The sequence below is a fragment of the Canis lupus genome, chromosome 1 (assembly GCF_048164855.1).
Source record: "Canis lupus baileyi chromosome 1, mCanLup2.hap1, whole genome shotgun sequence".
In the NCBI taxonomy this organism is placed as follows: Eukaryota; Metazoa; Chordata; class Mammalia; order Carnivora; family Canidae; genus Canis; species Canis lupus.
Genome location: NC_132838.1, coordinates 74,397,261 through 74,419,113, shown reverse-complemented (window position 1 = coordinate 74,419,113; position 21,853 = coordinate 74,397,261). Strand labels below are relative to the sequence as shown.

The 21,853-nt window shown below is 40.5% G+C and overlaps 2 protein-coding genes, 1 long non-coding RNA gene and 1 pseudogene across 11 annotated transcripts in view; 1 reads left to right on the top strand and 3 right to left on the bottom strand.

The window, feature by feature from the left end:
• Positions 1 to 12,564, bottom strand: part of ISCA1 (iron-sulfur cluster assembly 1) — a 90,144-nt gene extending 77,580 nt beyond the window's left edge. Inside the window, exons 1-3 of one of the 2 annotated variants that reach the window (XM_072835806.1) lie at positions 12,339 to 12,564; positions 5,763 to 5,816; positions 1,288 to 1,393 (exon numbers count right to left, since the gene is read on the bottom strand). In XM_072835806.1, coding sequence (XP_072691907.1) covers positions 1,288 to 1,393; positions 5,763 to 5,816; positions 12,339 to 12,419 — 241 coding nt within the window. In that variant the 5' untranslated portion in view covers positions 12,420 to 12,564. The remainder of the gene's footprint in view (positions 1 to 1,287; positions 1,394 to 5,762; positions 5,817 to 12,338) is intronic. The other variant, XM_072835782.1, reaches the window with a different exon arrangement.
• LOC140638454 (succinate dehydrogenase assembly factor 4, mitochondrial pseudogene) lies at positions 1,332 to 5,756 on the bottom strand (annotated as a pseudogene).
• Positions 12,124 to 13,980, top strand: LOC140638461 (uncharacterized). Of its 2 annotated transcripts, none has more exons than XR_012035494.1 (2): positions 12,124 to 12,579; positions 12,951 to 13,980. It is a non-coding gene; the product is annotated as an uncharacterized lncRNA (long non-coding RNA). The 2 variants fall into 2 exon arrangements; XR_012035490.1 differs by lacking the exon at positions 12,124 to 12,579 and adding an exon at positions 12,647 to 12,737.
• A 2,374-nt stretch (positions 13,981 to 16,354) lies between these two features.
• TUT7 (terminal uridylyl transferase 7) overlaps positions 16,355 to 21,853 on the bottom strand; it is a 64,214-nt gene continuing 58,715 nt past the window's right edge. For 3 of the 7 annotated variants that reach the window (XM_072835515.1, XM_072835534.1, XM_072835524.1), the window contains one exon: positions 16,355 to 17,408. In XM_072835515.1, coding sequence (XP_072691616.1) covers positions 17,341 to 17,408 — 68 coding nt within the window. In that variant the 3' untranslated portion in view covers positions 16,355 to 17,340. Of the gene's footprint in view, positions 17,409 to 21,189; positions 21,400 to 21,853 lie in introns of those variants that run through there. The other 4 variants (XM_072835540.1, XM_072835509.1, XM_072835502.1 and 1 more) reach the window with 2 other exon arrangements.

The window sequence follows — 21,853 nt, the reverse complement described above, 5'->3', positions numbered from 1 at the left end:
TAGTAACCACTGGCAAAAGTCAAACAGGAAGCTTCTGAATCTGTCTCATTATTTCCTTTAAGAGATCAGTGCTCAGTTTTCCTGTCTGTCCCTTCTTTTCCACCAAATAATCTATATCAAACACAGTATTAGGCTAGACAGTTGTATAGAAGCAAATTCCATGACAATTCTATGCAAAACTAGAATTTGCTTTTCACTATACTTCACTCATTTTCAAATTTGCAACATGACAGAAATGTGTATGTTCTTAGTAAGATTTCTGTAAAGACAGAGTCAATAAATGCATGAAAAGCCTGTAATGACAGCCATATGCATGACACACTGGCAAGCCTAGAGACACACAAGAACTGTGATATACTGGGCTGGTGTCAGAAGGCCAATCAGTGCAACATGGCTGTTTTGTTCTTCTGCTTATGGGCCAGAAAACTGGCAATAATGGAACTCCCTAGAATTATACAGGCAGAGGTTAGTAAATTCACAAATATAATCAGCTTAAGAAAGCTTTCTTCCTTATAAAGAAACTAATTACTCAAATATAAACTATACATGATTATTAGCTTGTATTCTGAAAAGTGAAAAATTTACTATTTAAGGTATTTCATGTAAGTGATTTAAAAAACAACATATTAACAAAAATGTCATTATTGGTTACTAACTTCAGTTTAATGAAATGAATAGTAAGAACATAAAAGCTAGCTAACAGCACAGCTCTGATACAGAGCCACCACCATAAAACCTGTGCACACCTGAAGTTCCCCCCAAGGCTGAGGTATTATTTTGTTTTAAATAGGTTTTATCAGATTGTAGGGCAGGGGTTGGGGGCAAGATATTATTAAAGCACTGACATATTTTTATTTATTTTTTGACATTTTTAATAAAAATTAAAAATACAGATTGCTCAAAAAAGCATGAGATGACATTACTTATTTGGTATAGATGTCAAATGCTGCTTCACACAAAAATGGATGGTCAGTCTGAAGTTCTAGCATTTTAAAACCTTTCTGCACACAATGAGAATCTTTTGTAATTAAAATCAGCAAACAAATAATAAGAGCACAGCCTCTGCAGTGAACTTGATTATGTTCAACTTTTCACTAGGGCACCGAACTAGCTGAGTGACCTTAGGCAAGCTATTTTGTCTCTCCGTGCCTTGGTCTTTTCAACTGCAAATCAGGGGGACAATATGGTACAGTTCCCACTTAGCTGCTGTGTATAAATCACTGAATATATGAAAGTCCATCAAACCATCCTACCTCACAGCAAGCACTATATATGCTTAAAACTCACCATCTTGAACAACTTCTTCATCAGAATCTCCTTTTGTCTTTGTATATTCTAGAGTATAAGAAAGGCCATTACAACCCCTGGTTCGGACACCAACTTTGAGACCTACCTGAAAAAGCAGTGTAAATATAAACTTAGTTTTAACGTAGTATGTATTAAACATTCACAAAAACCCTGGCTATTTGACATTATTTGTTTCTTCATAAGCTTAAAGATAGATATTAGATTTCTAGCTATAAAATGTTCCCTTAGGAAGTATAAGTGAAAGGAGTTCAACAAGTATTTTAAAATTTTAACTATTTAAAAACATCCCTGCGACACTAGTAGGGATCCTAAAAGAATAAAAACAACTACATGCAAAGAAAAAAAACCCCAAAACAAAAGAGGGGGAAAAATGCCAAAAAACCACAGTCACTACCAACCACCGTTTTTTTTTTTTTTTTTTTTTTTTTAACTTTCCTTCCTAAGTGATCATTCAGTATTGGTTAACACTCCACTGCCATTCTTATCCTGCACTTCTAAAACTACCGTCCTGCCCTGAAATTATCATTAAAATTGCCGATACATCATTAACAATTACTGTAACTAAGTTTGGTCACTAAACTATATATACCATTCATCCAATGAACATTTGTTATCTATTTGCAGAATATGGCTTTAGGCTGGCTCTTCAAGTTTAATAATAGGTACAGTACATTTTGACTAATAGTAGGTCACAGCAACGGACATCAAAATAAGAAAAAATGTTGGACATAATTCCACCAAAACACCTAATCTGTACAAGGTTCCATGGTATGAGCCCTCTATATAATGTACAACCTGTAATTTCCCAGAAATCCCCAATGTAAAATTTAAATGGTTAGACTATGATTATACTAGAAAAAGCCACAAGCTTTGTGGCATTTTCTAAAAACCTATCTATAAGTTGTTCTTCTATAAGCTGTTCTCATAAAACCATCCATGTTGGTTTGGGTTCTCTGAGGAACAAATGATAAAATGGTATTAAACGTGAAAGAGATTTACTGGGGAAACATTTTGAATTATGAAAGGGAAAAGTAGGCAGAGTTTGACACCTATGAAGGAGAGAGAGAAGGAAAGGAGGATTGGGTAGGAAGAGTCTCAGACAGCAGTACAGTCTGAAGAAAGTACTGGGTGGGCTAATGTCCTCCATCACACTCACTCACTGACTGGGAACAGCCTGGGAGAAGTAAGTGTAGCCTCAGCAGGAACAGAGGAGTGGATTCCATGGAGCAGCAGCTGGGGTTTTCAGTCAACTCTCCTCCTCCAGGAGGAGATCTGAGTGATGCATATCCATCGCTGCTACAACATCTTTTGGAAGTCTTTAGTTTTTTTTTTTTTTGTTAATGTTTGATGGATATAAAAACCAAAACTGTTTTCAGGCCACCAAATTTTACCTATATAGATATTTGATTTGACAGCTGTCATGAAACATGTTATGAAGTTAATAATATGTGGCTTAAAAATCTATACAGTGTCCTTTCATTCCCAATCCCCATATTGGGCAGGTTCTGGGCCTCTGGGTCTACTTTTTTCTTTGGTAACAGGATTAATATCATCTGGAAATTTTGTCAGTGGGTCTTTCCCTAAATTAGAATCTTCTGGTGCATCAAAACAACATTCTGGTAACTTTAGCCTCATAAGAAACTGTTTGACAGGTTTGGATTTTTCTCCTTGAGAACTCATTTTCCTCAGAGAATGACACAGAAGGGGTAATCTTGCTGCTCTCCATTTGGTGGCTGGGACGCCGCCAAGTAACCGAGCCAGTCTTGATACAGTCATGGTGCTAACTCCCACAGGGTCCTCTCACAGAAAACGTCTTATATGTTTCTTTCCTTTTTAATTCCAGTCCTTGTCATACGTACACATAATCTAAACACAGGCTTTATTATAGCAGGAATAAGCCTTATTCTCTGCTTTATTTTTGCCACTTAAGACGTGATCTTTCCATGTGATGAGCTATCACAATTATCATTTGCATATAATGCCTTAGCAGTCCACTATACCAATGTGTATCTACTACTTAACCCTTGCTAATAGCCATTTAGGCTGGGAATAACATTTTTAAAGGAAGAAGGGTTTTTTTTTTTTTTTGTTTAAAGTTTGTTCTGCCCAATGTGGGTGCTTGAACTCACAACCCAGAGATCAAGAGTTATATGCTCTGCCTACTGACCCAGCCAGGCTCCCCTTAAAGGAAGAGTTTTAATTCTAAATGTGAATAATCATTATTTTTTTTTAAGGAAAAAGAAAAGTATCCAGTGGCAGAAATGACTACTTAACAAATTCTCACTTCCTCAAAAACATCTGTGCTCCACTTCATTGCATGAGATGTTCTCAGGAAGTTTCCCCATGGTTAGGTTCACTGAGGTCCATAGGCTGTCACCTGGTAATCATACTGCCTCTACACAGGGCCTTATCTTAACACAGAACTGTGCAAACATTCTCGAGTACCAGAAATCAAAAGACTGCAACCAACACAGATGTAAGAAGTTTAAAAATGACCAAACTTCACTTTTAAAATACCAATGTCTATCTTAATGTGATTTTCTAACAATATCTACTGAACTTCTACTCTTGGATTCTATCTGCTTTTTTGAAGTATACTACAGTAAAAGTATTAGCCCCCAATCATAAAAAGTATGATTTCACCAAGCAGATTCTGATTCTCTTTAAGAGAATTGTTTCAGGAAAGCAATCCTGGAGTGGAAAGGCATTTGGTGAGAGCAGGAGTTAGAATGCTAAGTAGCCTGGGAATTTTGATGAGCTGAAGTATTCTCACAGTAGTCTCTTCTGTCCTGAACAAGAAGACAGAACTGCGGTTTTATTCATTCTCAGAGAAAGCTGAGAATATGTGTTACATATTCGGCATGATCAAGAATAAACTGTTTAGCTGAAATTCTAGAGCACATGTCTTAAGTATTGACTTGACTTAGCTTTTATCTTTGTAAACAAGAAGACCCAAGAAAGCAGGAAGTCCAACTACTAGGAATGAAAACAGATACTTACCGAATTTGGAAAACACAGCTTTAGTAGCTGGGGTTTGGAAAAGGGACTGCTTATGCCATCAATGACACCCTAATGAAGTGTTTGCTTCATCCTTTTCATGTCTTTGTCATCCCTCAAATCTACACAGCTAAACCAGTGTTTCACTGGATCTCAGTGTTTCACTTGGTCGATACATATATAATCTTTTTATTAGTTTATCCAAACAGAGTTGGCATATTGATACATTTTAGCATTTAGTAATTCTTAGGAGAAATGTGCCAGAACTACATTACATTGTAGTGTAGGTTGTACAACAGAACCTAGAAGCCACTCCTTAGTCTAATTACTAAATATCAGGAGTTTAGTACTGGATATAATTTACAATATTCCACAGGCAACTAATAATGCACTAAGGTGAAGGCGATACACACACCCTTATTTAACAATTCTGTGTCTAGGAGGCCAGCTTACATAGTGCACTAGACCAGGCCTAAGGCTTAGTCATCTAAAACAAAGGGCCTGGCACACTACAGACACTAAATATTTGCTGAATGAGATTTGTGGCAGCATTGGATGTAAACAACCCCAAAGACCTTTAATATGGGGGACTGGCTACATAAATAAAACCTGTTCAGTAAAATACACAAATATATGCAGCCATAAAAAAGAAGGTGGGTCTTTCTGTAATAATATGGAAAGAACTTGAAGCTATACTGTTAGGGGCAAAAAACAAAGCATAACCACAGCATGTATGGAATGCTTTTCTCTAAGTAGGAAAAGAGATACACATACAAACATAACATTCATGGTCTAGTAGGCCAGTAGTTCCCCTCAGGGAATTATGATTGGTTGTAAAAACTAAGGAGTGGGTTGGTGCACCAGAATCTAGTGCGCACAGAGGCCAGAGATACAACTAAACATTCTGCAATCCACCTCCAACAAAGAATTAGCAGCCCAAAACATCAATAGTGCAGAGGCTGAGAAACCCTGGTGTAGGCAGATAAAAATGTACAGATTGTCTCAGGAAGGACACTTAAGAGGTGGCCCCTTAGAAGAATGAAAGATAAGAGCTTGTGGTCACAAAATGACATCTTTTTCAGTGAATACCCTATTATATTTTATCTGATTTCGAAAATCATGAGTATATTTTACTTTTTAAGTAAAAATCTGGGGATCCCTGGGTGGCTCAGTGGTTTAGTGCCTGACATTGGCTCAGGGCATGATCCTGGAGTCCCGGGATCAAGTCCTGCATCAGGCTCCCTGCATGGAGCCTGCTTCTCCCTCTGCCTGTGTCTCTGCCCCCCTCTCTCTCTCTCTCTCTCTCTCTCTCGAATAAATAAATAAATACAATCTTTAAAAATAGTAAATAAATAAATATCTCTAACCAATGAAGACACACTGTTTATCAGATAAATTCACTGTGAAAATACAACTTCAATTTTTTATTGAATATTCATCTGATTAGTATTACTTACGTGTTCAGGCTTATCTTTAAGTAGCTGTTTTATCTTGTTTACTGCTGAAGGGGTCTGAAAAGAGAACAAGTTATTAAGTTTTTAGCTATGAAACTTGCTTTCTTTAAAGCCTTATAGTTCCCTCATCTTTTTAAGACTATTAAAGTCTATCTTTAGCAAGTTCATGTGACAAATATATTCCATTCTTGCCTGAGCATCTTGGAGCTTTTATACACAAACATATGAACTCTCCTCAAATCAAAGTATTCTATTTTCATTTTTAAAATACTTTCTAGCAACATTTGAATCTTGTTCCCCCTAGTCAAGGTCAGCTCCCTGCCTTAAGTTCTCTGGTGCTCTCTACTTGCATCACAAATGTAATTTTTCTAGGCAGCATCTATTTTATACCCTTCCTGCGTGCTCAGCAACAAGCACAATCCCTGACATACACAAGGCGCTCAACAGCCAATGAATCAATCAAGTAATCACTGGGGAAGCCAATCTTCAGGTATTTTTTCTTTGGATTATTAACTCTTTCGTGTGTGTGTGTGTTTTGTTTACCCCAAGTCTATTTCAAATCCATCAAATGCATAGAGGAAACAACATACCAGTATCAACCCAGAGGGTGCCTCTTGTATCAGTCCCATCACATGTTCACACAGATACTAAATGTGGCTTAAAACAACATCTCAGGGATGAACAGAACTGAGCTAGTCAACTACAGAAACAAGAAGGGAAGCATTTTTTAGGAGCACTGCTGTTTAATAATCCGGTCCATTTGTCCTCAAAATGGGGAAAATGCCACAATAGATTATATGTGTATGGGTCAGCATCACTGACCCCACTTTCTTGAAAAGGGCAATTTTCCAACATCTATCGAATTTCTTCCCTTGGATCGTATCTGCTTTTTCATGGTGCTGTTGTGGACAAAGTCTGTTTCAGGGCATTCCTGTCCTACTTCCTAGCCATGTCCAAGCCTGTTGCTTGGCTTAAATCAGAGAACAGACTCTCCTCCTCAGGATTCTTGTGAGGATTAAATCAATGAGTTCATGAAGTACATCTAGAACAGTGCCGTACATCTAGAACAGTGCCAGGCACAAAGAGCTCAATATAAACCAGCTACTTCATAATGATGACAGTATATTAGTGAAGAGATCAGGTCCTTCCTACTTTGTTTTCAGCTTCTTAGCCGGTACTGCTGTGCAGTTCTCCAGTTTTTGTACTGGTATTGTATTAGTTTATGAAATCCCAGAGACTGGATATCATGACCTATGGCTTGGAAGTAACTGTAGCCCAAACCCGAGCCTATGCTGAGGGAGGAGACAGAGAATGGCCCCAAAGTGTGCTCCTCTGGCCTGTCCAGTGGGCACTTGGTCAGATGAGGATGTTGAAGAAGAATCTGGAGCCAATTTGAAAAGCCATGAAACCAATTTAGAAGGTTGAAACTAGAATTTTTTAAAAACATAAACCAGAAGGGAAAACAATGCATTACATTTAATAAAGAGGTATGTTCAGTGAAATTCTGACTTCAATTATTTATATACAGTAAGTGTGCACATATATATTTTGTATCCATGTTTAAAAAGAAAAAGGTTAAAATTATCACCACCAGTAGGTGGTTAAAGCCCTTTTCCCACCATTCATTCTACCAGAACAGGAGCCAACCAGTGTGACAATAGTGGACAACAGGGAACAGTATGCTGCGGGAGGAAGAAGGAAACAGAGAAGAACAGAATTATGGTGGGTTTTTTTTTTTTTCTTTTGAGATCACAGCCATGTCAACCTCAAATACTTACAGAAATATTTCTGACAAAAAAAAGGGGGTTAAAAATATTCATTTACCCTCTAAACAACTGTAGTAAAAACTAGCTTCTGTTATTTTCATGGTCTTATTTCCCCATAATGAGTACCAAAGAAATTAATCTAATTACCGTCAAAGAGCAAAGGATTTCCCAGAAGTTAAAAAAAAAAAAAAAAAAAAAAAAGGCACAGCCATGGGAAAATATTTATTCCAAGTACTTGTCATGTAATGCTGGGGAGTCAAAGGTGAGAAGGGTTCATTGCTGCATGACCAAAACAAGGCGGACAGGGTGTACACACTACTCTCTGTCAATAGCCCAATGTTTTTACCTTAGGTAACTGAATATTCAGTTACCTTACCTAATTTGATTTTACAAGATAATGTATTTTCCTCTTTTCTCAACTCTTAGTAGGAAACACTTACACAGTGTAAACAAAACCAATTCAATTCCAAAGTGGCTGACTTCAACCTGTGTGCTTGGGAATGGTCATGATAGGAACAAGAATGAGTCTTTTTTTTTTTTTTTAGAATGAGTCTTTCTTAATATTCCTGTGTCAGGTCAAAACCAAACATACTCCATTGAGAGGAGTATTATTAATAATGGCAACCTAGTTGAGCAGTTACTTAAGGGGAAAGATATGGATCTTACAACTTTCCAAGTGAGGAATTTGATTTTCAGAACAAGTCAGAAATGACTAAAAGGGAACACGTGGCACTTAAAAAAAAGTTAGCTACAAAAAGTACTTTCTGTATCTCAGGACCAGGCGGAAGCTGAGGACCCTACCGGGCTCTATATCTGTTTGCATACTCTGGCAACTTTGAAGTACACTCAATCTGGCAAAGAGTCCTGAGAACATTACAACTAAACATGCTGCAGGCCTGGTAGCCTTCCAATTTCCGTGTACTCCCCCCAAACAACTGGGACACCTATACTTTTCTAAGAAATTTATGTGTAACTAATGATTTATTCACCTGAGATTTGGCCAATTAAGTTAAAACTTAAGATTCCTGAAACTCAATGAAAATGTAATGATGGTTTTTAATCTACACATAAGTATATAACAGAACAAGACCAAAGGCCCTTAAAAACAGCAAAGGATTTAGTCTTTTTACAGTAGAAACTTTTCTTTTCTTTTTTTTTTAAAGATTTATTTATTTATTTATGATAGACAGAGAGAGAGAGAGAGAGAGGCAGAGACACAGGCAGAGGGAGAAGCAGGCTCCATGCCGAGAGCCCGACGTGGGACTGGATCCCGGGACTCCAGGATCGTGCCCTGGGCCAAAGGCAGGAGCTAAACCACTGAGCCACCCAGGGATCCCCAGTAGAAACTTTTCATCCTCAACTCTATATCCTTAAGTAACTCCCAAGACAATTTTAATAGTTTGCTGTTCAAGAAAACAAAATTAAAATCAGAGTAACTCCGTAATTATGTATACTAAGCAAGTGTCAACAACTACAATCAATCTTCATGATAAATGTGGCATTTTAATGATTAAAAGATAGTAGATAGCCAATGAACAAAGTACAGTATATATTAACTCATTCTTTAACAGCAATGGACAGCATTATGGTGTTTTTCCTTTTGTCTTTTCCTATTAATCTGTGTATGCTTTGTAGCCTATGTTTTAAACAGTTTAACATGTTTTCCACATAATACATAGTAATAAACATATATTAACCATTTACTGAGTACCTCCCAGGTTGCTTAATGGTTTATACGCATCATCTTATTCTTACAATTCTGTGATTTAGGTATTAAAGATTACATAATTGGCACAGGATAGTTATGAAGAATGAAGAGTTATGACTCCTTAACTTTAAAAAAAGAGCATTATTTACAGTGATTACATAATAGTTCACCAAGTGGATGTACTCACCAACTGGATCTACTCTATTTAACCTCTCTCACTGTTACACATTTAGGGTATTTCCAATTGTTTCCTAGAGAATACCCCTAAATTGCCTAAATATACAAATTCCTGCTAGGTCATTGTTCCTAAGGACTTCTGGTACTTCTCCTTCAATGAATTAATAGCTCCTTATTGGGGCTCAAATAACGTATTATTTCCTAGTCCTCCTCAACCAGGTGCCACTAGAAAGTTAAGTCCTAAGTCATCCACTACACATAATGAATTAGCTTCTCTCTGTGCATGAAGAATGATGCTATGTACCATCATTCTCTTTGTGCTTTATGCACAGCTGTAGGTATGTCCCTAATCCTAAATTACAGTTGCACTAATTCTAATTTGTAGAATGATGGAAATAAAAGCCTCTGCCAGTAGGGCAGTGTTAAATCTTCAGACTCTTTCAACATATTTTACTCTGGCTCCTACAAATTCAATGTCACTTGTCAATTCCTGGGTAGAGTAGGAACAGCATCATCTTTGGAGGTTCTCTGCAGGTGTCCAAAGGAACTCACTTTGATGTGTTGAGGTAGTCTTAAAACAATCAAGGAACCATCTCTGGTTGCATAAAAGTGTTAAGGGCAGCCTGTCACCAGACTAAGCCTTCTGTTCTAGCAAACCATCAGTCCTCTCCTCTCCTGGATTAACATCAGTTAATGTGGATACGTGGGGGTTGACAGCATGGGAACCATGTTTTCATTTCATCCAATTCCTTTTCCTAGCCTGTTGACGACCTGTGGTAGGCTCCACAGGTACAGCACTGACGAATTTTCACCATGTCAAATTCCTGATGCGAAGTTTATGTATCTGGATAACACTGATCTCTTCCTACCCATTTTATTGAATCCTCTCTGGTTTCATTTGCCTTCATCTGTATTCACTCATTAGCCCCTTGATCACCTCCCTGCTTTTGCACTCAACAGAACATGCTGGGATTTAAGATGTTTGCAAAAACACTCAAAAACCAAGAAGAGACAGCAATTCATTGCATGCCAAAGTGTCCTAAGACTAGGGAACATATGCTAGGATTAAAATGACTGCAAGCCTGCTTGCAGGCCACTGGTGAAAAGCAGCAAGGACTTGCGTTTTTCTTGGCACCAGCTAAGACTACGGGGAAAGGAACTTCTAAAGTTAGCCAGTTAAACAGGCTATATTCAGACAATGGACTTTGGCAAGTTAATCAGAAAGGCAACACGGAGCACTTGTGAACTAAGAATTGACAGGATAAAGAACTGACACAATCCTGCTAGCAGAACTAGCAGGGTAACAACAGTCATGAAGCAGGAGCAAGGGTAGAGAGTGCAGGTCTGAGAATATACGAGCTGTGTTATTATCCCTAGTAATTCTAGGGGTGGCAAACGCCTGGCCCACATCCCTGTCCCTGGAGAGTGGGAACTCTGTAACTCATTTATTTCTTGCCCTGAAACACAGCAGGTCTTAAATGTCAGCTGAATGACGAGGAATGGAGAGGAAGGGAATGACTCAGAGATTTTGAACAAGAAGGTGACATGCTAAATGTTGGACAAAGGCAAAAAAAAAAAAAGTATCTCTGTACCTCCTCTTCCTGGCTCTACCATCACCAGTGGTAGAATTGTTTTCAGTTCCGAATTTTTTTTTTTTTTTTTTTTTCAACTGAGACCGCAAGATACAAAGTATGATTCGTGCCCTTTAGTTCTTGTGATTTCAAGACCTTGGAGAATTCTAAGATCTGATGTTGTATTCCATCGCTTCTCGGCCTTTTGGCTAAGATCAAGTGTGATGTTGTATTCCAGACTTGAAAGCAGGCTTGGTGGTACAGAGAATAGTAATTCAGAATAACGAGGATAACCTCTGCACAGGCTGAGAACACTGATCCATTATAAAAACGAATTCTCCCACCTGATCACCACTTCCTTCTATTGTGCTACAACTAACTTTCTGACAACGGCTTTCCTACAGCACTGAATCCGAGATCCACTGTACTCTCCCACTCTCTAGGTGCTCAATACTTGCACAAAGGCTTCTCCTTAACCGAGAATGTTGAACTAATCATAAGCTTCCCTATGAAATCCCAACTCTTTCAAGATGGCAAAAACAAGCAGCTGCCTAAGAGATGCTGAGTTTTCTTGGGGTGAAATGTCTTGAAATTAGATAAAGGTGATGGCTGCACGGCACTGGGAATGTACTTAAATGCCACGGAATGGGACATTTCGAGGTGGTCAATTTCACGTTACGTGAGCTTTCCTTGTGTTAAAAAGAGAAAAACAACTGCGCGGCGCACCAGGGATGCCATCTGCGGTGCGGACTCGGGCCCTCCCAGCGCGCTCGACCTTTCACCTGGAGAACGTCCAAGGCTCGCTCAGGGTAGAGATTTTTATCCTTCTCTGTCCTTTGTGAGAGCCGCCCAGGGCCGAGGCCCGCCGGAGGGGCAGAGGGGGTTTCAAAACGCCTCCCCTCCCCGACCCCAGGGAGGAAGCCTTTGTGCGCCACAGCCTTGATCTCCGCGAGGGGTGGGCTCTGAGGAAGCTGCGCCCTCCCGTCGTCCCCCGGCGAGCTCCCGCCCTCCCGGCGCCCCCCCGAGGGAGGGGCCCGGCCCCCAACCCCGGCCCCCAACGCCGGCGCCCCAGGGTTCGCGGCGGCCGCCTCGCCGGCCGGGGACTCACGCACACGCGGCGCCCCCCACCCCACGCACGCGGCGGCGCGCGGCCTGTTGGGAAACGTAGTTCCCCGGGCGCCCGGCTCCCGCGGAGCGGCCCCGCCCGGGCTTGTTTACCTCTGCAAGCCGGGGAGAGGAGAGCAGGGCGGCGAGGCGGCGGCCGCGGAGCGGGCCGGGCGCCCTGCCGCCGTGACCTCCTCGCGGGGGCCGAGGTGAACCAATGTCACCCGTCCGACCGCGCGCCCCGGCCACTCACCAGGGTGAGGGCGGCCCGGGTGGGCTGCAGCTTCCTCTTGCTCACAGCCCGGACAGTGGCCCGGACTAACGAAGCCGACATCGTCGCTGTCCCGGCGCCCGGGTACCTCGGACGGGAGCTCGGCCACCTCAGCCTCTCTCCATGGACACGGCGGCCGCATTGACGCCACAGGCTCCGGCGCACGGCGCCGCAAGTCCCGCCCCGCGCGGGCCCGCCCCGCCGCCGCCATTGGGCGGGCCGCGTGAGTGACAGGCGGAGGGCGGGGCGCGGCCCTGGGCCGTGGGCACGTGACGGGGGGCCGCACGGGCGGGGGCGACGGGCCAGGGGTCTGCGCCGGGTCGGCCTCGGCGCGGCGGGGGGGTGGGCTTTGGGCCTGTGGAGTGACTGCCCCCGGGCAAGGTGCGGCGTCACTGCTTCAGGACGCCGGGCACGAGAGCTGTGCTCTCCGAGGCCTGGGGACTCGCGTTTGTCTTCCCTTTGGTCCCGCTGGGCAGCGCTTCCGAGCACAGAATCACGGCCGAGGCGGGAAGCCAGCGGCCCAGCCACCCCCTCCTCCAGGGCCGTGCTGCAGGGGCTGCTGGAGGACGGTGCTCCTGTAACTTTGGCTTCTAGGTGCCCGCGGACGGGGAACCCAGCCCAGCCCGAGGGTGTGATCGGGCCGCTCCGCAGCTCTCAGGCGAGAACCACTGAATGAGCGTGGTGGACACCTGTTGTTTGTCCGGCCTGGTGGCCGCGCCAGGGCTTCTGCCTCTTAATTCTGCATGACACCAGGTACACGGAGGACGCCTGGTAAGTGGAGAGCCCAGGAACGGAGGAGAGGTCTAGACAGGACTCGGGAGGAGAACAGGAGGGCGGGGCTTTTCTCGTGGCCGCGCTTGTAGGGGGAAAGGAGGTGCGGCGGGGGTGGTGCTGGGGAGGAGAGCTTCTTGCTCAGTGTTGCGGCGTGGAAAGAACTAATCAGTGAAGTGTGTTTTTAGAGCCCAGTTTAGCTTTCACCCCCCTAAAGCCTACAGGATTGGATGATTCAAAATCCCCTTAAGTAGTTCTATCTCCGTTACTGAAATACGACTGCATGACGGTAAGAGAACGGTCCTCTTTGCCTCACCGTTTGTTAGCAAACGGTGAGGTTAGGGGATGGGAATATGTTGGGAGTGTCTTGGCTTCACCTGACGAGCTGGGTGGGTGATTTGGCGCAGGTGTTTTACTTCTCATGCCCTTCCTACAGACGCGGTGAAGATGAAATGAAAGGCCCTTGGAAGGGTGTACCAGCAACTCAATAAACGTTGCTAGTTTTTCGTGGATATTTAAAGAGGTCATCTATTGTGAAACTGATACAATGGTGGATAGACATGCCGTTATACGTTTGGCCAAACCCATAGAACATATCAGACCAAGAATGCATCCTAATGTAAACAATGGACTTTGGGTGATAATGTTGTGTCCACATAGGTTCCTCAGTTGTAACAAATAACCCCGCACTGGTGCAGGCTGTCGATGGTGGAGGATTTGGGCTCAAATGGGCCGGGGAGGGGGCGGGGGGCAGACGGGTATGTTCAAACTCTGCACTCTCCATTCAGTTTTGTTGTGAACCAAAAGCTGCTTCAAAAAATAAAATGTGTTAATAAAATGTTAAAAAAAAAAAGATGCCATGTATCATTCTTGTTGAAATACCATAAGGTAGTTGTGTAGCATTTTATAGGTTTCAAAAGCACCCTTGGGCACACAGTCTCATAGTAGCCTCACAATTTTAGGCTGAGTAGGCAGGAGCTAGTTTAAGTAGGATGGCTAGTTTAAAAATGATGCATAAACTCCGGCCTTTTAGGATAATGCATTAGAAAAAGATTTTAAAAATCTAGTACTAAATTTGGATTTAGGATCCCCATGTATGTTTAAATCTTTCATCTATTTAATACACACTACTCAGTTTTTAACTTGGTTGGCTGTTTTGCATGTGAGTGGTAAGTCACATAATCTACTTGTTAGTGGGGTCAGGCATACCTAATGTTATTTGAACTGCTGCAGCTTCCTCAGATAAACTGGCATTAAAAGAAGGTTTTCAAGACTATATTAAGAAATATGTGGGCTCCCTTATCTCAGGGCAGCAGCTGTCCTGGGGTGTCATGAGGAGGGTATGGTAACTATAGATGGAGTTGGCAACCACTTTTAGATTTCCACCAATAGGTTAAAAACTTTATATGGGAAAATGTTCAATGGTGCACTTTGGGCCTTAGTTTCAAGAGTTTTAGACATTTCAAAAAGTGTTTTTCCTATTAAGGCCTCACTTCTCTGTGAAAGGGCAGGTGTGACTTCTATTTTTATAGGCAAGGAAATTGAACTGCCATGATGTTAGGGGGGATTGTCACACTCTCAGCTGGAAAACCAGCAGACCCAGACCCTAATTAAGTCTAGAATTCCACCCAGGGAAGCATGCTAAATTCTTGTCTGTTGTCTAAACATACCTGCTTTTGAAGAAAAAAATACTGAGCACATCTTTACAGTTTTATGGGACTTTGTTGAATTGATTGCTTTCCACAGTTTTTTTTTTTTCTTTTTGCTATGAACTCTATCGACCTATCTACCCAGGATTTTTTTTTTCCACTTAGGAAACTTTTTTTTTTTTAATATTAAATAGAATCATTTGTGAAACACATTTGAAAATGAAAAGTAAACTGAAGTGATGTCAGAACATTTTAGTAACATCTCTGTGTGCAGATTGTTGATAACAGTACCCACTGAGCAAGGGATTAGAAAGTGTGGACTGGGGCTGTAAAAATAGATTTCATTTTCTTGTTTACTCGAGAGAAAGAAGAAAGGAAATCATGCTAGTGGAGCATTTGTGAAATTTGTGGAGGGACAGGCCAGCTGCATTCGAATGATAACTATGCCCTGGGAGCAGGCCTCAGCATGGAGCAGATGCACCTGTCCCCTAGCTGGGGAAGGGACTGTGACTGGCGCCATCCATTCTCCAGGCCTGGTAAATACTGGTCACTGTCCCATTGGGCCAGTGTGAGGGACTGAAATCTAACACAGGAATGAGAATAAAATGTAGGAAGCTTTTAAACATTCTTCATGGTTTCCATAAAAAGGAAGATAATAAACTTGAATGAGAGGAAAAGGGAAGGTGGCGGAGTTAAGTGAGGATGATTAGAAGTGAAATGACAAAATTCATGTGAGAGCAAACAGCAGAATGAACACCAAATCCGGCCAGTCATGTAGAGATTAAGTTTTCCTGGCATGAAGGAAAAGAATAATAAAGAAATACTGAAAAAGGAAAAAAGTTTTCTGAGAAAAAAAATTAAGAACATACCTTCCCAAGTTGAAAAAAACCAACCACCAAAAAAACCAAACTGGACTAGGGAGATACATGGGATTCGCTTTTTGTTTTAGACAAAAGTGACTAACATAAAACTTATAGGGACAAATAAACACTGAAGCACCCAACCATAAAAATAAAACCTACAAAGGAACAAAAATTAGGCTGGCTTCCGATTTCTACTAGTATGCCAGAAGACAGTATTAATAGGCTTTCCAAAGAAAGTGTGACAAGAATTGTGTGCCAAGTCAAGCTCATTTTCATGCTGAAGGCAGGAGAAATCAGAAAAGCAAGCTTCTGCCCAGGGTACATAATTCAGGAGATTAATTCTGGACTTTGGGTTCATTCAAAATGAGTAAGGAACTAATCTCTTCTATCACAACTTCCCAAATTCTGTAGGTAATTTTGATAGGATTCTTCTTTAACTGGAGCATGTCTGTAAGTGGGTGAAAGGAAGGACTCTTCTAACTGGGAACGCTTGCCCAGCAAACACCCTCCCCATCCTTCGCTGTCTTCATCCTGCCAAGTCTGTGCCTCTCCTGTGGGCATTCCCAGTGCTTGGCACACAGTGGGGTCAACAAACAGTAGATTGCTTGAGCACAAGTATAGGGAGCAAGAGATAAAGAGGAGCAGATCTGTACTCACTCCCATCTGGTTTCCTTATGAAATTTAGGACTCTCACTAGAAAGTAATGTGGATAAAATTACAGGTTGAAATTTTGATTTTATTTCAAAATGATAAATAAACCGAGGCATAGTTCTGACCACATACTACTTCTGGAGGGCTTGTGGAGTTAGAGAAACAGTTCCAGGAGGGTTCCAGTCAGACGGAAAAGGACACCAACCAAACTTGTGATTGATTGGTGGAGATGGCCTCTTTAATCCTCAGGGATTTTTAAAAGTTCTCCACTCTAATTTCTGAGTATCATAAAAAGTAAAAAGCACTTCTCTTTTGTCATTTTTCCTTTGAAAATGTTTTTAGCAGCAAGCAGGACTACTTGTTTTCCTTACTTCATTTTTATGAGCATAGTAATTCTATGTCAACTTTCTTAAAATCGGAGAGGGAAAAAACCCCAGAGCCCCTCAGTGGCGCTGCTGACTCACAGAAGGCTCGCATAAATAGGTACTCAAGTTCTCATTGTCACTTCTACAAATACCAATAAAATAAGGTTTGTAAATCGTAAATACAGTAGTAGCAGTTCACACATATTTGATATGCTTTCACACAAGGATTCAGTAAACAACAATAAATATAATTTCCCCTCTTCGAAACAAAAAAGGGATTTATAGGTGAAAAAAAGGGTTAATTTACTCAGGGTTTATCAGCACATCACTTTTAGTGTGCTTTGAAAGAATTAAAAACCATGAAATTGTATTCTCTGAATACTGGCCCACAGTTACCCATTTTTTTTTTTTTTTAAATCTGGCTTAAAAAAAAAAAAACCTGGCTTAAATAAATACATCATGGCTTTCTCTTAAAATCTTACATCTATGGGGATTTGTGGTAGGTGAGACTATATTAATTTTTTTCCTCATTAACAATTTCATTAAGTTTAAAAAAATCTGACATTTCCCTTAAATGTTAAGTTGAAGCCTGATCTAAGCTGCTGTGTCCTGTGAAATGAACCTAATTTCAAAGTGAATGGGAATGCCTGAGTGGCCATTTAGAGTGCTGCATTTTTTCCTTCCCTCATGATTCCTGCTGGGTCCTCTTCGCTGAGGCTTTTCCCTGAGTCATATATTTACTGGAAAGGCTACCTAGAGGGGGGGAAAAAACAAAACCCAACATAAATAAAACAAGCCTTACTTTATCAAAAAGCCATAAAATTACTACTTATTAATTATTTACAGAAACTTTTCCCACTGGGATTGGTCACTTATTGTGAATTGAGTAAGCAGGCTAGATATAAAAAAGGTATGTATGGAACATGATCTATTAAACACAAACCTAGTCAAAATTCTTTCTAAATGCAAGCAAGTTGCTAGAGTGACATCATTCTAATACACTAGCATGTTCACTACTTCCATGTTGGTTCAGAGGGCCAGGTGGACTTTTCAAACCTCCACTTTGCATAGATCAGTGCCTTCATTTACAACCACACAGAACAGATTGCAACAAATTCTTTGGTTAGAAAGAAATATCTTGCATCATTACTTTGCAGATATGAACCCGTGAGTGGTGACATTCTAGCAATAACTTAGAAAAAAAAAGGAAATTTATTGTATTTACAGGTAAAGGACAGAAATGTGGATTACTAATTAAAACCATACTACAGAAGAGTTAATAAGTTTTGTTCTGGAGTGTAAGCAAATAGATCAATGAAACAAGAAAAACAGAAATTCTTAAGTGATTACATTTAAGAAAGGAGTATATAACAAACGTTGCATTTCTAACCAATGAGGTGAAGTATGGATTGTTCAATAGCTGGTACCATGTCAAAGAAGTCATTTTGGGAGGGAGGGGAGAGTTTTCTTTCCCACAACATATCCTTCCTCTCCATCCCAATTCCAAGTGAATTACCGAATTAAATATAAGAGCATCAGAATATAAGGAGTAGCGAATATTTATATAATTTTGGGGTCAGGAGGTTTCCTAAGCATACCACCTTCACCTATGAGAAAGGCTTGGTATGCTCAGTACTCAAGCAAGTCAACAGGGGAAAGAGGAACACTAATATATAGCTGGGGAGATAAAAAGCAATATATGGAAAAGGGAAAAAGTATATGAGTATATATAAAAAACATTAAGCATCAGTGAGTAATCAAAGAAATGCAAATTAAAACAACTTTTGATTACCAAATTGAAAGATCAGAAGGACAAGAGAGGTGAGTTGGAATTTTGCTAACTGAATAATCATAGAAATCTTATAAAAGTATGCCAATAACTTATGTGTCCAAAACTTGTGATATGACTGAATATATGATGGACATAATGGAATACTAGGTTTGCAAAGACGGATGATAATGTCAAAAGGTTATAAAACCACATGAATAGTATTTTCATAAAAACTAAAAATTAGGGGATCCCTGGGTGGCGCAGCGGTTTGGCGCCTGCCTTTGGCCCAGGGTGCGATCCTGGAGACCCGGGATCGAATCCCACGTCGGGCTCCCGGTGCATGGAGCCTGCTTCTCCCTCTGCCTGTGTCTCTGCCTCTCTCTCTCTCTCTGTGTGACTATCATAAATAAATAAAAATTAAAACAAACAAACAAACAAAAAACTAAAAGGGATGCCTGGGTGGCTCAGTTGGTTAAGTGTCTCACTCTTGATTTCGGTTTAGGTCTTGATCTCAGGGTTGTGAGTTAAGTCCTGCATTGGGCTTCACACTAGGCATGGAGCCTACTTAAAAAAAAAAAGACCACACACAAAACCCACTAAAAATTAAAACCAAACAAAAAACCCATCAATCAAATGTTTGGTGCCTCATTTTCCTTATCTGCAAAATGTCGGCCATTAGGGAAGCCCAGGTGGCTCAGCGGTTTAGCGCTGCCTTCGGCCCAGGGCGTGATCCTGGAGACCCGGGATTGAGTCCCAGGTCGTGCTCCCTGCATGAAGCCTGCTTCTCCCTCTGCCTGTGCCCTCCACCGTCTCTCTCATGAATAAATAAATAAAATCTTTAAAAAAAAAAAGGGCCATTATACCTACCTCCTTGGAGCTATTCTGAAGATTAAATAAATTGATACAGGTAAAACAACTGAACAGTACCTGGCACATAGGAAAGTACTCAATAAATGTTAGCTGTTATTAGTACATTGATGTGAAAACATGGGAAGACTTTATTTCCCAAACCTAAATAGTAATTATGCTCTAGAATGAAGCATAAATTTTATTTTATTCATTTTGCTTATCTACATTGACTAAAGCAAACATATTAAGTATGCAAATTGAAACTTATGCCCTCCAGAAGCAAACTTTTCAAAGCAGAGCATCCAGACAGTCAACTCACAGTGAAAAATGAGTGATATCACCAAGAAGCAAAGCACTCTCCTGTGGTATTTAACTCTAGAGCATTGACTGGTCTATAGACAACAAATCCTTGATATTCTGAATTGCCCAAAGTGTCAAGGATAGACTTTTCATTCAAGGGACAACAAATTTAGCTTACTATACCTCATACTTTACACACAATCCAGATGGGTTAAAGATCCAAACAGAAAAAATAAAATTTTAGAACTATTAGAAGATATTATAGATGGATATGTTTATGAAACTCAGGGAAGAATTTTTTTATAAAGATTTTATGTATTTATTCATGAGAGACACAGAGAGGCAGAGACATAGGCAGAGGGAGAAGCAGACTCCCCACGGGGAGCCTGATATGGGACCCCGGGATCACACCCTGAGCTGAAGGCAGATGCTCAACCATTGAGCTACCCAGGCATCTCTCAGGGAGTATTTTCTTAAAGATGACCTTAAAATCATTGAGCTACATGAACATGAAAACTAACTATGGAAAAATCCATCAATGATTATCTCAAAATTTAAAACTTTGGAGTGGCAACAGACACAAGTTGAAAAACAAAATAAATTGGAGGAAGATATCTGGAATGTATGTAAAGGAGCAGTATTCAGAATAAATGAATATTTAACAAATTAATAAGGAAATAATAAAGTAACAGGAAAATAGGCAAACGATAGGAACAGGGATTTCACAGAACTCCAATTGGTCAACAAACATATAAAAAGGGGCAATGATAGGAACAGAGAATTTAAGAAGAATAACTCTAATTGGCTAATAAACATAAATAGCATCACCAGTCAAGAAAATATACATTAGAACAACACCAAAATATTTTTCACCCATTAGATTTGTGAAAATAAACACTGCTGGTGGGAGTGGCAATTATTTCAACTAATAACCTGATAATATTTAACTAAGGTGAAAATGCACATAGGCTATGACTTAACAGTCTGCTCTCTAGACACACAAGCTATACAGAATATCTCATACTTGCTGAAGGAGACTCAGACAAGAATGTTCACTACAGCACTGTTTATAATGGCAAGAACCCAAATGCAATCCAAATGCTCATGTGCTAGGTAATGGATAATACATCCTATATTCATACATGGAATACTGGAAAGAAAATAAAACTCACACTATATACAGCAATATATATAAATTTCAAAATCACTTCATTAAATTGATATGGAAAAGGAGAGTACAAAACATTATTATACAGTATACACCATTTAAATTAAAAAATTCACCAAGGCCATAGATGTTAAAGGATACATACATAAGTTTAAACTTGGAGAACATCTGAACTCTTAATAACTGATGCCTCTGGGGTAGAAGGGGACATGAAGAATGGAGTGGGTCTGGGATGGTAGTCAAAGGGTACTTCGACCATCTTAATGATCTTTTATTGAAAAAAGATTGAAAATGTGAAGTAAAATAAGGTCAATTCTCTGGGAGATGAGTTATATTTGTATCTTTATATTTTCCCCAAAACGTTAGGAGACCACTTTTTTCTAAGAATAGTACTAATAGTCTTATTACTACATCCCATATGTAAAAAACAAAAAACAACAACAAAAAACAAATCTCATCATACCTGAAGAAATTTCATATAAAAATGTGCATGTAGGGGCACCTGGATGGCTCAAGGGTTGAGCATCTGCCTTTGGCTCCGGGTGTGATCCTGGAGTCCTGGGATCAAGTCCCACATCGGGCTCCCTGCAGGGAGCCTGCTTTTCCCTCTGCCTGTGTCTCTGCCTCTCTGTGTCTCTCTCCTGAATAAATAAAATCTTAAAAAACAATGTGCATGTAAAAATACTAAAACCACTAGAAATAAAACATGGATGAACTTGTATGTAATCTGAGGGGGAAGAACATGAAATTTATAGCTCTATAAGCCTGACTTGAAATCACCTAAAAGTTGGCTAGATGAAACTACTAAAACCAACAAGCAACCAACTCCTATAGAGCAAATCAAATAAAAAATGAGGCTGAAGGAATAATAGGAGTGATCAGGGTGAAGGATAGAACACATATGACAAAGCATGAATGGATTTCCATGTGGAAAGGGCTATAAACAAAGACAAATTACCTAATTAAAATATACAATGACAGGAACATGAATACAGATGAAAACATGTGAAAAACAGGAGACTTCAATGGAGAATACAAGCTGATGGACAAAAAGGCTATTCCCGTGAAGTGAGGGTCTGGGGGACAGGCAGTCAGGGGCTCTCTAGGATG